This window comes from Patagioenas fasciata, chromosome Z, assembly GCF_037038585.1.
Source record: "Patagioenas fasciata isolate bPatFas1 chromosome Z, bPatFas1.hap1, whole genome shotgun sequence".
NCBI classification, from domain to species: Eukaryota; Metazoa; Chordata; class Aves; order Columbiformes; family Columbidae; genus Patagioenas; species Patagioenas fasciata.
In genome coordinates this window covers 70,296,334-70,313,146 of record NC_092560.1, presented here as the reverse complement: position 1 = coordinate 70,313,146, position 16,813 = coordinate 70,296,334, and the positions used below count along the sequence as shown (strand labels likewise).

General features: G+C 37.8%; 1 protein-coding gene across 5 annotated transcripts in view; it reads right to left on the bottom strand.

Annotated features, from left to right (window-relative positions):
- Nucleotides 1-6,097: 6,097 nt before the first annotated feature.
- FAM169A (family with sequence similarity 169 member A) overlaps nucleotides 6,098-16,813 on the bottom strand; it is a 34,836-nt gene continuing 24,120 nt past the window's right edge. For all 5 annotated transcript variants that reach the window (XM_071802220.1, XM_065861063.2, XM_065861061.2 and 2 more), the window contains exons 7-13: nucleotides 16,572-16,700; nucleotides 16,278-16,387; nucleotides 14,905-14,959; nucleotides 14,448-14,586; nucleotides 12,186-12,351; nucleotides 11,123-11,326; nucleotides 6,098-10,421 (exon numbers count right to left, since the gene is read on the bottom strand). In XM_071802220.1, the coding sequence (XP_071658321.1) occupies nucleotides 9,885-10,421; nucleotides 11,123-11,326; nucleotides 12,186-12,351; nucleotides 14,448-14,586; nucleotides 14,905-14,959; nucleotides 16,278-16,387; nucleotides 16,572-16,700 (1,340 nt within the window). In that variant the 3' untranslated portion in view covers nucleotides 6,098-9,884. The remainder of the gene's footprint in view (nucleotides 10,422-11,122; nucleotides 11,327-12,185; nucleotides 12,352-14,447; nucleotides 14,587-14,904; nucleotides 14,960-16,277; nucleotides 16,388-16,571; nucleotides 16,701-16,813) is intronic.

Here is a 16,813-nt window from a genome sequence, read left to right as displayed (position 1 = left end):
TTCTGGGCCCCTCAGTTCCAGAAGGACAGGGAACTGCTGGAGAGAGTCCAGCACAAAGCAGCAAAGATGATTAAGGGAGTGGAGCATCTCCCTTATGAGGAAAGGCTGAGGGAGCTGGGGCTCTTTAGCTTGCAGAAGAGGAGACTGAGGGGTGACCTCATTAATGTTCATAGATATGTAAAGACTCAGTGTCACGAGGATGGAGCCAGGCTCTTCTTGGTGACAACCAATGATAGGACAAGGGGCAGTGGGTACAGACTGGAACAGAGGAGGTTCCATTTAAATATGAGAAGAAAATTCTTCTCAGTGAGGGTGACAGAGCCTGGAACAGGCTGCCCAGGGGGGCTGTGGAATCTCCTACTCTGGAGGCATTCAAGACCTGCCTGGATGCCTTCCTGTGTAACCTCACCTAGGTGTTCCTGCTCTGGCAGGGAGATTGGACTAGATGATCTTTCGAGGTTCCTTCCAATCCTTGACATTCTGTGATTCTGTGCTAAGGCTGTAGGAGGAAGCGGGTCTTGTCACAGTAAAGACATCTCTGCTTTCCTCCCAATAGATGTTAACAATTCTGCTCTGGAAACCATTGGATTCACTTAGGACTTTTACATGAGTCGCTGTAATAGCGTAGCAAAAGGCAGCAGGCATTTTTTGAGTGTTAAGAGAGGACGCACAGTAACATACACTGTGTTTGAGCAGAACATGAGGCTTCTCTTCCAGGATAAGTTACGGTATCGGGCACAGACAAACTAAAGCATTTTTCTGAAAATTTGTTGTTCAGAAATTGAAATAAAAACAATTAACCATATTATTTTTTGCTAATGAACTTGGTATCTGTCCACTGTGTTGTTTCTGTTGCTTTCCAAGTGTTGACAGTTGTTTTCCTTTGCTACTTGTAAAGACAGCAGGTTTGTTAACTAGTTTGTGGGTCTTTTTTTTTTCTACCTAAATGGCCTCAAAATTAAGAAAATAGAACCCCTCTCACACACACAGGTTATTCAGATTTGTAAGCATTACTGTCAAATCTCAGAAGAGTAGTAGTATGTTATTTTTTGCCAGAGAGAAGGGCCACTATCTCTCAAAGTGCTTGGCTGCTTGTTTTATGTCATACAGAAATTAATAAGATGCATGTCTTATGTTCCTGTCTTGACATGAATTGACAAGCTTTTATGTACCGTGCAGTCTCTCAGTTATTACATTAAGTGAAATTCCTGCTTTACCTTAAAAATTATTTAGGATTATTCCTTAAATATATACTTGTTTACAAATATGTCTCAAAAGAAAATTTTGAGGAGGCACAAGCTAAGTTACATGGATATATACTTTTTTCTATTCTTAATACTGATTTTCTTTTCTTGCAGCATTAAAATGCATGAAAAAAGAAACACAAAGAAAAAGGATGATGAAAAAACACCTAAAGGAGCTATACCAGCATACCTGCTGGACAGAGAGGGCCAGTCCCGGGCTAAGGTTCTCTCTAACATGATCAAGCAGAAAAGAAAAGAAAAAGCTGTAAGTAACTGTAATTAAAATTCAGATATTTACTGTTACTTCTCATAATTACTACTTTGTGTTGCTGATGGTTACAGACTACAGGCAAAGCCTAAATGATGATACTGTACTAAATCTGAAACCTTGAGTAATTGAGCAATCTAGGACAAAGTAAGCATATGCAGTATCTTGATTTTCTTAACTTTAAATGCTAATTAAAATAAGTAGTTATGAGTTGTATAAAAAGTATAGTGTACCACTGCTCTTTAGAGAAATTTCATTTTATGCTTCAGTTGTCTTATTTAGCAATGTGGCATGTAAGACTATTGACTTTTTTAATTCTCTTTCCAGGGAAAATGGGAGGTTCCTGTGCCAAAGGTCCGTGCACAAGGAGAAACAGAAGTTTTAAAAGTGATTCGTACAGGAAAGAGAAAGAAGAAGGCCTGGAAGAGAATGGTTACAAAAGTTTGTTTTGTTGGAGATGGTTTTACTAGGAAGCCTCCTAAATACGAACGATTCATCCGACCAATGGTAATGTTCTTGAGCCTTAAATAGTGTTAAAGTAATAATTTTTTTTTACTTTCTGCTTTGGGTTCCAGTGGTGAGGAAACTTTCTTCTTTGATAATGCACTTGGTTATGTAAAACATTGCAGAAATCTAAACTTTGGATAGCCTGATGGTGGGGAGATGCCCCTGCAGTTGAAATATCTCTGTTATTACTCCTATAATTCAGATGATGCCAGTACATTAAAGCTATGAGCTGCAAAGTCACCATGGGAGGGTCCTTAGCAAAGGCACTTTGAGTGGCTTTTAAAGTCAGAGGCTTATTTTTTCAGACTGCTGTGATTCTGTCAGATGCAGAGGCCAACTCTGTTCTAGGACTCCGGAACTGCCTCCTTGTGGCTTGTTAAGTAAGTTTGAAGTCATGGCCGTGTGCAAGGGAAATGCTGTGCCTGCAGCCTGACCTTTTCTTACACAGCTGCAGAACAGTGCCTGGGCTCTACAAGCCCGCAGCGCACAGGAGGAAAAACTAGACTCGCTAAGAGTGTTTTTCTATGAGTATCTCTTCTTGCTTTCTTACAGGAATCAAAAGCCTGTGCAGTCTGCCTGTTGGATCACACCTCATTACTGTTCGTCTGTTGTCTTAAACAGAAGCCTTGGATAGGTTTTTATTGACACAGAAAAGGTTATGGTACTTAAGAGTACCCTTTATGAAGCAGAGGTTGCTAGATATAAAATGCTACAAGAGATGAGTGTTTGGTATTTTATAATATGTGAAGGTTTTTCAGTTTTACAAGAACAAAAGGAAAAATTCCTAGTCTTGAAAACCTCTAGCTCTGTTAAATGTGTTACCTTAAACACCACATTTCTTCATGGAACAGAAACCATCTGAGGTAGCAAGTATTCCTGTACTGCTACTAAAAACTGACATCCCTGGAAATACACACATCTTGTCACTAATCAGGTTTTTAAACAAATCTGGCCACCTATAGTTGGCAGATAGCATTCTGTATTCTACACCGTTTCATTCTTTGGCTGATGACATGATGCTGAAAATGTTAAACTAGATTAGTCATGAGGGTTTAAAGCAAGTATCATATCACTGTAACACTCCTTATCCAACAGGGCTTACGTTTCAAGAAGGCACATGTGACACATCCTGAACTTAAAGCTACTTTTTGCCTACCTATCCTTGGTGTGAAAAAGAATCCTTCTTCTCCTTTGTATACAACACTGGGTGTAATCACCAAAGGTACCGTCATTGAGGTGAACGTGAGTGAGCTTGGCCTCGTGACACAAGGGGGCAAAGTTATCTGGGGTAAGTAGTTTACCTATACAGCAGAACTAGTTTCAGAAGCTTTAAGTTTTCATTGCCTGATGTGTTGTTAAGATAATGCCCTATAATCATAATTCATCTATTGTTAAATGTTAGGTTTGGGCTGCAGCAGAAGCAACTACTAGGCAGCCATAAAAATGCAAATTTTAAGTTTTAATTTATTATATGTACTACTTCAAGCTTTTGTAGACATTTAATTCCCTTTTCTCTTTAGGGAAATATGCACAAGTAACAAACAATCCAGAAAATGATGGCTGTATTAATGCAGTTCTACTTGTTTAAGTTAAATTTGATGCTAATCATTGGACATGGGCTCCTGTATAATCAGCGTGGTTTCAACAAGTTTGCAAGATCTCTTGAACCTTCAGCCATTCAAGAATTTTGACCCCACAAGCTGATGAGGAACTGAAACATGCCAGAAATGACTGCGTGGGATTTTTTTACTATCCGTGCTCAGCGGAGCACCGTCCAAATAAAGTGATTCCATTTTCCTATTTTGCTAATGTGGTATGGACTTGATTTCAACCTTCTTGTCATTTTGACATTAGCAGTTTCATAGCCTAGGTATATTGTATAAATGCTTAATTCAGCTCACATTCCTAGTCATGGAAAATACAGCCCCTGTCTCCCATGATGGCCTACTGTAATAGCTAAAGATACAGAGGAACATATTAACTTGTGTTCTGCTTCTGGGAAAGCAGAAGAGCTGGAAGAATACAGCTACAATCTTACTGCAGGCTGACATCAGAAATCACACACCCCCTTTTGATACTTGCCTCTCCAGAAGCATGGGCTTGAGAACACATGAGCAGCATGAGGATGCAGGGGGGAGAGATAATGAGGAGGGCAGCTGTTCCTCCCCATGCTCCCCACTCTTTTAACTCCCACCTTTCTCCCTTTTGCCTCTGTGACTGCAATAATGGAAAGAATAAGGGCTGGAGACTGTAGCACTGTGGCTCCAGGCAGGAGAAGAACAGTTTCAGATGTTTAAATTTATGAAGTTGTGTCTTAGGATGTGAAATTTGAGAATGGCGTGACAACCCTGATACTACAACTACTTGTAGCTATTTTGGTGGCTTTAAGAAACATTCAGTAAAAACTAAGGTCAAAAGCATCAACTCATCAATATATATTTAGCTTGCATCTTCGAAATACAAGAAACATAAGTTGCTTCTAAACTGGAAGCTTTCAGCAATGCTGTATATAACTGCATTGGTAACCTTGCAGTCAAAAATTAGGTGGTAAATAAGCTTAGCACACTCTATTGCTACAAATAAACATGCTCACTGTTTTATAATTCACTTTTAAATAGTACTTCAAGCCAAGGAGCTTTTTAACACAAATTCCAAGTCAAATCCATACAAGCTTTCTCCAGTTTATGAGGGCACTCTTACCCCTCAACATTGCAAAAAGGAAACTTCCAAACAACAGATATTTCAGAAGCCAGAATGTGAGTAACATTTGCATTGGGTGTTCTTGCATTAACAAGGGTTTAAGGCTAGAGGTGGTCACATATGCAATAAGCAGGTAGAGCAGCAGGTTATAGAATCACAGAGGAGTAACGGCTGGAAGGGACCTCTTGAGGTTGTGTAGCACAAGCCCCTTGCTTAAAGCAGAGCCAACTAGAGGAGGTGTCCAAAGGCCATGTCCGGTCAGGTTTTGAGTATCTCCAAGGATAGGGACTCATGTCTCTGGGGTTTGAGTGTTTGACCACTCTTACAGTTTAGAATGTTTTATATTTAAATAGACTTTCTTACATTCCAGTTTGTACCCACTGCCTCTTATTCTGTCACCGGGCACCACTGAGATCAGTCTTGGTCCATCTTATTTATACACCCCCACTAGGTATTTGTACACGAGGTAAGATCCTGCAGAGCTTTCTCTTCTCCAGGCTGAACAACTCCAGTTCTCAGCCTCTTGTATGAGAGATGCTCCAATTTGTTAGTCATCTTCATGACCAGATCATGTTCCAGATCTGGAACTCTGGCCAGGAAGTCAAGCTAACTGCTTTTGTACCAGCTTTCTAATTTCTCTTGCACAATCTGATTCCACCAGTACTTTATACTGAAGTCTACTATTTCAGTAGTTTAACGCATCGATCTAGTCTAGACCTAATAACTTCCTATGATTTTTACTTCTTTGTCTAGAGACAAGTCATTTGAAACTAAGAGAGGGTTACAAGCCAGTAAGTCTGGAGAGGCTTGGAGAGATGGGATGTTGCCAAAATAGATGAGCCTACATTTAAGTTCTCATTGCCTTACCCTTTACTGCATGTTAACAAAGAATATCAACAGAACACTTGCACTTTCTACAGCTGTCTCAAGACCATTACAACATTTTGTGCTATAAACACGTGACTTCTTGGTGGAATAACACAATTACTGGACTTAAGACATTTTAATGTTCCATGCTGGAGGGAGTGTGTTACAGCATTTCTAGTTAGCTTGTCTATAGCAAACTACATTAATAACTGCTACTTTTGTAGCAACTATGCAAGATGATGTAAACAGCAGAATGCATGCTGTAACATTCAGAATGGCTTTTTTTTAATAAATAAAAGTCTGATGCTAATTAAGTAGGGGAAAATGATGCTAATTAAGTACAGGAAATAGTTTTAATAGGTGAAAGATTTTTCAATTAATAATCTCTGAGCTTTTGAAAGTCCTTGGTAGCAGACAGATTGTAAAATTATGTGAACTAGTGAACTAAACCATTTTAAACATGCCTCTTGTATAGCGGAAAGGATTCAAATACTAAAAACCAAGAAAGAAATAATCACAAAATATAAGTTTAATTACTACTTCAAAACATTTCAAAAGCAGCCAAGACTACTAAAAAAAGGAAAAACTAACACTGTAACAATACTTAAGTACAATACTCTAGAAGAGCAACACAGCTTTCATAAGATTTATAAACAGCATATCACTAGTTTAGAAAACATCTAACACCACATTTGTGAAAATAGCTTCAGACGTATATCCCCATGGAAATAAGTTTCAGAACAGTCACTTTGAGCAGAGAAGCTGAAACTTAGGCCTATTTGTTGCTATGTTTAACTTAGTGTTGATGATATAATAAATTATTGATTTGATTACTGACATCTACAAATGAAATGGCATTTAAAAAGCAACAGACTACGGTCAGACATTTCAAATAAGTTAAAAGCACTTTTGAAATAAGCTATGTATGCATTTTCATGTAAAGGGCTATTAAACATGAGAACAACAAACAAGAATTCTGCATAAAATGAAAACTAGACCAGAAGACAATGTGGGAGAAGCAAAGCAAGTTCTGTCAAAAATTAACAAGCAGTACAAGAGAGACATTTGAACAAATGTTGGATTCAAATACAAAACCATTGATCATTGAAATGCAAGGCTGAAGTTACAAATTAATGTTCTTTAAATTCTATTCCTAGACTAAATAAAGCTCAAAAATAATACTGCTTGCTTTCACCGCACACATAGTTCCATAGCATGTTGTAATAGCACTTGGTACAAACTTGTATAAAGTTGATCTTTTAATCATCGATTGCTGGTGCAATAAGATCTTAAAAATTTCTTAAGAGTTTGATGGTAATAAAACAGACAGTTGACAGACAAAAGAAAATTGCCCAAGCCTAAAAACTGCTGGTTTTCCCAAGACAAAATATTTCAGTCGATACAGTTGTCAGGTATGTTCTCTTGCATTAATATAACAGGAGCTGTAGATTATTGAACTACTGTTCCAATAGGGACAATCGCTACAGCAATAAAAAATATTAAAGTCAATTATTTTGATTTGCTACTCTGCTAAATGATTGATGCCAAATTTGCTATAAACTGCATCCTTGAACTCAAAGTACTGCTGCAATCACAATTAGAATAACAACCAGTTTTCAAGACTGTACTGGTTATCAGAATTGCTAATTGCACCCCAACAGCCCACATTATGTACGCAACAGTCTGGTCATCAGCTACCATCTCAGATACCTCAGATTTACAGTGGTTTCTACCCAGCAGTAAACTTATAAGATGTGAATTTAACTTCAGTATTTAAAACTGACTCACTGAAATGAGATCAGAAATCTGACTGTTTCAGTAGAAACCGTGACTGAACTAATAATCCTGTTGTAATATTTACGTATTCAATACACAAATGTCTTAGAAAATACTTATCAGAATCAGTTCCAACTTAGCCATGAAAAGTAAAAGCCAGATGGGTGACATTACTTTTTAACAAGCAGTGTTCTGACCTCACAGGAAATACAAGTGATAAATATATGTATAAAAAAAAAATCCACCTATAAGTAACTGGAATAACTGGGACTCACTTTTCATAAGCAAAAGAACCCTTAACTTTTTGAAAGTGGATACATTTCTGTCAATTGAAGTATTCAGCAGATTAATCTTTGTATAGCTTGCTCTAAAAATGAAAGATGAGTCACAATATGCTGTATACAACCACCCTTTTTTAAGCCACCAGCCCTCACAAATCCCAAATTCTTAGAATGCAATAAATGTGTTTTCTAGTGACTGGTTTGTGTGTGTGATTTTGGTTTTTTTGGGGGCTTGTTTTTTTGTTTTTTTTACAATAAATTTTAGCACTTAATGAGAAGCCATACAGAAGGTAAGAGTTTTGTCTCATGCCCTGTATTGAAAATGCTTGATAAGTTTTAGAAATGCTTAAGGTTCACTTGAATACGTTTACAAACAATCATGAAAGATCTGGATCATCTATGTCATGGGGTTAATAAGGGCTACCTGTATATACATTGACAGGAAGTTACAGCTACATACAATAGCTCAAGAAACCCAGACTCAACTGAGTAATACAATGCACTCTTGACCTAAAGTTTAGGTAATATCTGTTTCTTAAAAACTGCTTTCTTTTTTTTTCCCCTATGAACTGCTTTTAACAGATTAAATAGGAGTATGGTAGTTCATCAGCTGAAAGAAATAGTATGGATGTATCTTATACAGTTAAAATATCTTATAAATACATTTAAACTGTATAAGCATAACATCTAAAACCAGGTTCTTACATCAGCCTCATAAAGGGATAAAATTAAGACAGGATTGTAACTATTCAAGTGAACTTTGTTCTCAGAAGTTCTGAACAGCAATTTCTAGATACTTCTGGTTTTGAGAAACAAGTGATAGAGTAGTTCACTGATCTTTGAAATGGGATATAGCAGGACAGATAGAGGTGTTATTTCCTGAGTTTTTAACCCATTACAAGAGGAACTTCATTTATTCAAAGAAACACATAGCAAACTAAGAAGTAACTTATTGCATGTGTGACAATTTAAGTATATGGTTTGCCAGGAGAACCTCTGAAAGGAAACACACATGAAAAGCCCATTTTTGTTTGTTTGCATACAGCACAGTTTGAGTGCTGCTTTCAAGAAAAGCTGTGAACTGGGAAACTATCATCCCAGGGATTACACCCAAGTTACAAAAAGAAAGTGGGAATCAGAAGTATTTGCAAGCAATCACCTTCTCACTCCTAAAGGCATAGAAGTTTGGCAAACAAGCATTTGCTGAAACACCCACTAATAGTCACACTAATGAATGTCACAACCACCTGAAACGCCAGCACTCATGGGAATCACACATCTGGCAGACATGTTTCAATAGTTACCCCACAGTACCAGCTGAGTATTTGGAAAACACAAAGCACCACTTCCATTCAACCAAAACAAGATCAAAAGTTGTCATATCCTTTTCCTGTAATGTAACAAGTAATCAAGTATCCACTAAATACATGCAAGTAGTTAGGAAGGCAGTTTAAATGATTCCATATATGTACTGGAGTCTACACTCCATACACTCTGGAAAAAACTTTCCAAGATGCTCGCTTTGAAAGGTACAAATAGCTTACTGTGTAGACATCTCTTAATCTTCACGTCAATAACTTCATTATCAGAGTGTACTATGGCAGACACTATGCTGACAGCATTTCTACTGCCTTGCTGTTTCAAGTGGTTCTCACAAAAGATAGACGCTGTGCATGTTGTTTTCATCTACCAAGTTATACCCTCTTGTGTATTTTGACACCTAGAATTACAGCATCTTACATCCTTTTAATCTTAGCTGAGAAAATCTATGAGAAGGGAACAAGAAGCAAGGAAGGATTTCTCCTATTCTGCTTCTTTTCACAGTACAGAATACAGATATTTAAAAAAAAACCCACTAGAGTGATATCTGGCCTCATGGAAGTCTACGGGAATTTAAGGGAGCTTGATAGGGCCAGGATTTCACACTGCATTTTTCTTCCACAGCTGCCACCTCAAATATGCAAACTGTTCCCTTTGCTAGCACAACCATATTTATTCAGTATGTATCCTTCATAAAAGCAGAAGACTGCCTGCTTACTTCCATACCCTGATGAAGCTCAGTGTCTAGTGGTTGAACATTCAAGAAAACTTCAGGGAAGGTGATAAATCCCAAGAGGAAATCCAACCCAGGATTTTAAACACGTGTGTCCTGTATCCAACATGGTTTAGTTACAGCCTAGTGTTTTACATAAAATAATGACTTTCTTATAAATAGATGAATTAACAGTCAATATTTCATTTTTAAGCTGGCTTTCCTTTTTTCTTGGGTGGACCTTTGTAGCCTTTGGCCTTTCTCCGCAAGTTTCTCCGATCTACAATGGGTACCTCAATTTCAGCTTCCTCAGAGCTGCTGTCGGCAGCCCGCTCCACTGTTGTCTGTGTGTACTGATCCATCTGCTCACACTCTTCTATGTGCTCTTCCGACTGGTTCTTCTGTTCTTCCTGTCCAGAAGGCTGCTGTAAAGAAACACCCTCCAGTTCAACCACTACCAAAGAGCTCTGACTCAAGCCAGAGGCCTCCTGTGAGTTGTGCCCTGCTTCCTCATTTTGATCTTCCAATGAGGAAGCTGTTTTGGGCAATACATTTTCAGAAACAGACTCTTCTGCTGGTTCGGTTACGACAGAGCTGGGCAGACCATTATCAGATGGTTCCTCCGATGCTGAAGCAGCCGCATTTTCAGTGGTGGGCTTTTCAGATTCTTGCTGTTCTTCAGTACCCTCCCCTTCTACTAATGGGCTTTCTTCATTCAGCATTTCTGAATCATTTGCATTTAAAACCTGTAGGGGGGTGCAGGACAAGGGTGCCAAAACAACCAAAAGGGCAATTAACTTAAGAAACAAGAGGCTGAAAAACTATTGGCCCTAGCTAGCAACCTCAGAGGATATTTTGGCATTCAGCAACTTTTAGTACTATGAATACAGATAACAAGCCGGTCCTTTCCTACTTTTTGCACCAGACTATTTTGTGAACTGCATCTGATATCCAGAGTTACTCTCCTATTTTCAAATTCAAATTATTCAAAAGGATTATTCAGGTAAAAATATTCTGAAATTAATCCCATGGCAGGGGGGAGAAGAGTAAAAATTTGTTCTAGAAGGGTATTTCACCAGTAATTAATTACTTGTACACTTCATCAGGGCAGAACCACCAGAAAAAATAAGGATGTGGCTTTTCAATTCATATCCAACTAATACTTTAGTGAGAAAGAGCTCTTTCATTACTGCCATGGCAAACTGGAGCAATGTAACTTTCTTTTTGGTATCGCATACACATATGCCTCACTACTGCATATTAAAACAGAAACATCAGTATATTCTGCTTATGGGTTTACATCACCCAGCCTAACAATTGCTTCTCTCAAGAACTTATTATGATGGTAGGGGCTACATTCGATCCATTACTTAACATAAGACAAACACAGCAAGATATGTATGCTCTGATGGAAAGATGACTTCACATTTTGTTTGAACTCTCTCACCTTCTCTGATACAGTGTCTTCTGAAGGTTTTGCCGGAGCCTCAAGAATTAAGGGAACAATCAGTGTTAAGGGTTCTTCTTGACTCTCAACTTGCAATTTTGATTCACCACCTAGAACTTCATTTGCTGTTTCCTCTTCAGCCATAAGTGAGGTCTTACCAGTTTCTTCTGTTACCTCACCATTAAGAGGCTCTGATGGATTTCCCTAAAATCAATCAATCAATCAATCAAATTTCTAAGCCATGATTATGCCCAGCCATTGTTCCCCAACACCAGTGGGTGTATCTGTGATTTAAATTTGCAGCTTAATGTGAGAAGCAGATAGCTCAGCTACCTAGAAATATGTGCTAGAAAGGCAGAGCAGCTAACTTAACCAGAGAATGAGCTTGGTCTGTCACCTGCACTAAATTTCTGACCACAGCTTACACTGTTTGGAGACAAGCCAAGCAGTTTTCATGCACCTCAGAAGCATACATGCTGGAGTTATTCCTTGAACCCAACATAATGTACGATCCACTTGCCCACTGATCAGTAAGTACATAAAATCCTGGAGGAATTGCTAGGCACAAAGGGTACTTAGATTTAAATTCAAGTTGTTAGCAAGTTGTAGATAAAAGGTAGATCTAACATCAAAGCAGTCAAGTTTTATGTGAAGTAAAAAAGCAAACAGTAGTCTCTGAAACATACTAGCTATTGGTTTATTCAAATAAACTTGGTTTTTTGTTTAAATTAGAGATACTGGATCAGATCTTGACCTTATTCCCATTCTCCAGAATTTTTAAGTATGAGAACTCAATTACAAAAATTGGGTTGGTAGACAAACTAGAAATTCACCTTACTGAAGATCCTATGAAGTCTGTTGTTCAAAATAAGTATAATAGAATATTCCCTGAAATTAATTCTATACCAGCCTGCCTGAGGTTCTCAGATATACTTCTCAGCAAAGCACTGGTAAGAAAATCAAAGAGTTGATAGTCACATAGATCAAGAAGCAAGAGCCATATTTAACATAAACTGTAGCTGTATTCCAAACTTATCTGCTATCACTATTGCACTTAGCTCACCTCCTTCTCACTCCGTTTCTCAGGGGGTGATACACGTGGCTCCACTTCTGATACAGACTGGCCCTCATTTTCAACAATCATTTCCTCATCCTTCTCAACAGTATTCTCATCAGATATCACTATGGTGTCTTCAGAGCTTTTAGATGTTTGGGTAGCACATTCCACCCTGTAGCAAGTATTAAGATACATCCTTTAATCTTTTAGATTAATCCATAATTTCAGCAATCTCAGCAGTTAAATTCTTTTATGACCAATTATAAAGTACTGTATCACATGATTGCCATAGGAAATAAGAATGCAGAAAACTACCTACATCTAAAAATAGCTAACTCCTCATTAGGAAAAAAAAAATCAACTAGGAAGAACTGCGTGGGCAACTATGGGCAACTATAAAATGAAGACAACTATCTCACTTCCATTGTATGGGAATAAAAGTCAGAAATTTGTTTGTTATTTTAAATCTAGAAAGTAGTAATCCATTACATATTTGGAAACCACAAAGGGGTGAGAAAGGAAGCAACTTCTCCTACTCCCACTGTAGAAACATTTAAATATTACAGAGTTATAAAAGCAAGTGTTTGTATAATTGTTGAATATACATATATTACGAAGACCATGACTGGAAAAGAATTCAAGGCCATAAACACATCACGACTGAAGATGTATTCAGCTAGAGATTTAATTAAAAAATAGCTAAAGATGAATGCACCTGATGGGTAGTAACACTATCTCATTCAGTTCTCAGTTTTGAGATGATAAAACTTAGATGATCTTGAAGCATTACATGAAAGCAAAGAAAAATGTAATAGATTTGCAGGAGGCTGCTTCATGATCTCAAAGGCAGTACTGGAGGGTTTTATCCCAGGTGCCAATCTTGAGATGAAGGCACTTCACCCGAGAGAGCCCCTAACAGAAGACCCTGCTGCATTTGTTAATGTGCATGGAAGGTGAGAACAAAGCTGATCCTTGCCATCATGATTCCCCTTAGCTCTGCTCACAAACACCACATTACACATCTTGTTAAAAGGAGCAGTGGCACCTCACTGACTTGATTTTGCAAGGCCCAAAGTTCAGTAACATGACAGTCCTCTCACATACCAACTAGCCAATTGTTAGCAGCAACATGGCAAAGAATTTCTCAACCTGTGGCAGTGTGAAACCATGCCATTTGGCCTGTCTGAACCAGCTTAGGGGAGCATGCTGATAGTGCAGGACAGCAGTGCTTATCTCTGTAGTTCCACAGAGAAGTTTAAACACAAAAAGTTAGGCTGCATCTAGCTGAAGACCTCAGCTTCATGTGGAAAAAAACCGTTACAACAAATCTTCTTTAAAAAAACCTAATGGAACAAGTTCGAGGGATTTCCTAGAAAATAATCAGGTTACCTTCAGTTCTTCAAAGGGGATTTCAGAGTTGCAGTGGGTTTTTTTGAAAGAACATGAGAGAGAGACACTGGGGGGACAACAGTCAGCGTGTGCCTATGAGCACACATGTAGCTACAGGAAAGGGAAGGAAGGAGCAATTTATTTAAAATAGCCACAGTTTTGCTTTCTAGATGGAAGCCAGTGCAAATTAGTACTTCAGGCCCCATCTTTTATGAATTCTTATGGCATGCAAGTGTTACAATTCTTCACATCCTGATTTGACAATCATTACACAGGATAACATCCTTTAAACTGGAGACAACTTCCCCTACAGCCCCCAAGATTTAAGTTTGGATATGATAGTTTTGTATCAGAATTTGTCTAAAGAAAGTGCTTTACTTTGAAGACAGGTGGCTCCCTATAACTCTTTTGTTATTAAGTGACAAGCAGTAACCAGCTCCCAAACTAAACAGTGAGAGTTTATTTTACTGCAATATGCCACTGTAAAAAGAAGTCAGGAAGGGACATCTCACCTTTCCAAAGATCACACAGAGCACTGTGGATACATATCCAGTTATATTGTCGCAAGAAACTACACTGTATGAATACAGATGTTTCTACTTTCACGCAGACTAAGTTATAAGAACACCCTGAGCCCACACTGTTTTTTCCAGTATCTGCTGAGTTTTCAGAGACACTACACGTTGGTGCAGTCACTCTTCAGGTGATGTCTCGATTTCATTTTTCACATCAGGCTTTATTTTTAGTAATCTTAAAATCAAGCAAGTAACGTAGAAAGAAAGCAGAAAAAATATTAAGTAGCACACTGTGAGACACTGATCTAGTATGGGACTGCCCAAGTAACATAATAAGAAATCAGTAAAATATGGGCTGCTGTACCTGCTTTCTGACGCATGAAGAGCATTTTCCTCATCTCTTTGGGAAGTTCCAGGTTCAGACTCAAGGCTTCTTTTTCCTATCCTGGGACGTTTTAAATGACTGCTTCGTGTCCGAATGGAAACAGGAGCTGCATTAGGGTCTTAGCGAAAAACAAACAAACAAAAACAAACAAAAAAGCACAACAAAATAAATGCAAGTGAACAAATGCAATCTAAGATCTGCATGTATTTTTCCTCCCCTAGTATTACATTAAAGCAATGAAGTGCAAGTAGAAGAGTATTTAATTGTCATTTTTCTTTTTCAGAATACACATGCATAATATGTTTACCAATCATAACAATATTATCCAAAGCCTTGGAAGGCATGTTTTTATACACCTTGCAGATGAATATCCTAAGACTGAAAGAGCCTGCTAACATCCATAGTAAACAATACTGATAATCAAGATTATTTTTACCTTCAGATGTGCTTCCATGGACATCTATTGATTCTTTACCTTTTTGAGGTTCAGACTGTGAGGCAAAAGCAAAGATAACATTATTACAAAACGTGAATTGACTGAAATACCTTCATCTCCCTATCTGTGGTTGCATCCTTCTGAAGCATCTAAAAAGATCTCCTAGTAATGATCCTATGGAAGAGCAGCTACAACTATTCTTAATTTAAGATAATTGTATGTATCTTATCTCTCAACAGATTTTAATTATTTTTATTACAATGATGAATATTTTTTCTGCATTTTACTTCTGGTCTTACTATAGAAGATAAGACTTCTAAGTAACTTATCATAAAAACACTACCAAGTCTTTTTCCTAACCATTCCATTTGTAACAGGTGTCCACATCATTAAATGCTAGGAATTTTTTTGTTTCCCCATTCTGTACAAACTCAAGGGACTACACTACAGTAGCTGACAAAATTTAATGGGAAAGCTTTATTTTTGTATCTGTATTCTATTCTGTAGTATTATTATTATTGTGGCATGCAACAGAATACAGCTGCACATGCCAAAAAAAAAAAAATATCAGACAAGAAAAAGCAGAACTTAGTGATGCAGCAATGCAAGTTACATGCACAGCCAGTGCAAGAGGCTGCTTATGTCTGAGTTCTCTCCCCCTACAGCACTTTTGCCTTTTGTTCTTCCTCATCATCCCAATATTCCCATTTTTTCTGCAAGTTAGCTGAGGACTCAGTGGTCAAGCACTCGATACTCTGGAGTGGGTACAAACTGTACACATTCAAATAAAGTGACAGGTGTTGTTCTTCCTTAGCTCTTGGAAGTAATCTGAACTGGCAATAACTGGCATCTAGGTGTTATACTGCCTTTCCAGCCCCACTTCCAGTACAACACAAGAACAGTAGCAAGAAGTGGCTATACATATATTCTGCTGCTTGACATGGTTCCAAGTGTGTTTTAAATAAGTAAGAATTTGCAGACAAATTATGACAAATTATTCTAGCATCAAAACACACAAAATAGAGAGCACTAAGTGGAAGGTGAAAATGAAAGCTGAGGAATGTTTTTTCCTGGTTTGGGGGAAGGTATTTTATTTTGTCTGGTGGTCCAACAGTTTTCAAAGCGTCACAGAACTGCTTATAGATAGTGCAGATGCCAAGAAGAAAGCCTAACATACAGGTGATCAAACACATTAATCTGCTAAAATCCTTCTTTTTTTTAAATTCAGAAATATATTCTTTTGTAGAAATTAAAAATATTTACTGAACATAAAGAACAGGTCAGATGAATAGGACAAGACGCATTATATGAGTATAGAAAACCATACATTTAAAAGGCTTGAGAGCTTTTAAGTTAACAGTGCGTATACCTACACTTAGCTGTGTTTCTAGCTCCGAGTTTTGTCCACGTGCTTCAGATACGGCTGCAGACTGTCCACAATGATCCTCTGCTTGAGAACTCGTATTTTCTTTCTGTGAGGCCTCTGATGTTAAGATGGAAAATTATAGTACATTTATATTACAATTAACCGTTCCAAATATCCTCTCACAGATCTCAGGACAGTTTCTGCCAGTTTCCATAGACAGTGTTCACAGAAGTCACTGTTGTAGAGAGTTTGTTCAATTTTTTAAAAAACGTCAGAAAACAACAAAACAAAGCATTCATACCTGAAATTCTGTGCTTTTCCCTACATATTATAAACTTAATAGATGTTCTCTGGTACCAAGATCCTGGTCCTTCCACTTGCCACAAAAGGTTATGATCTGCAGGGTACTTCTCAAGATATTGCTTACAAGCTGAACAAACATAAGAAAAAAACAGCTATATTATATATACTATATACTCAGCTGTACCTCAGTTTTTAAAGTTTATCTGAAAATAAATTAATTTACAGTCTTCCATCATACAC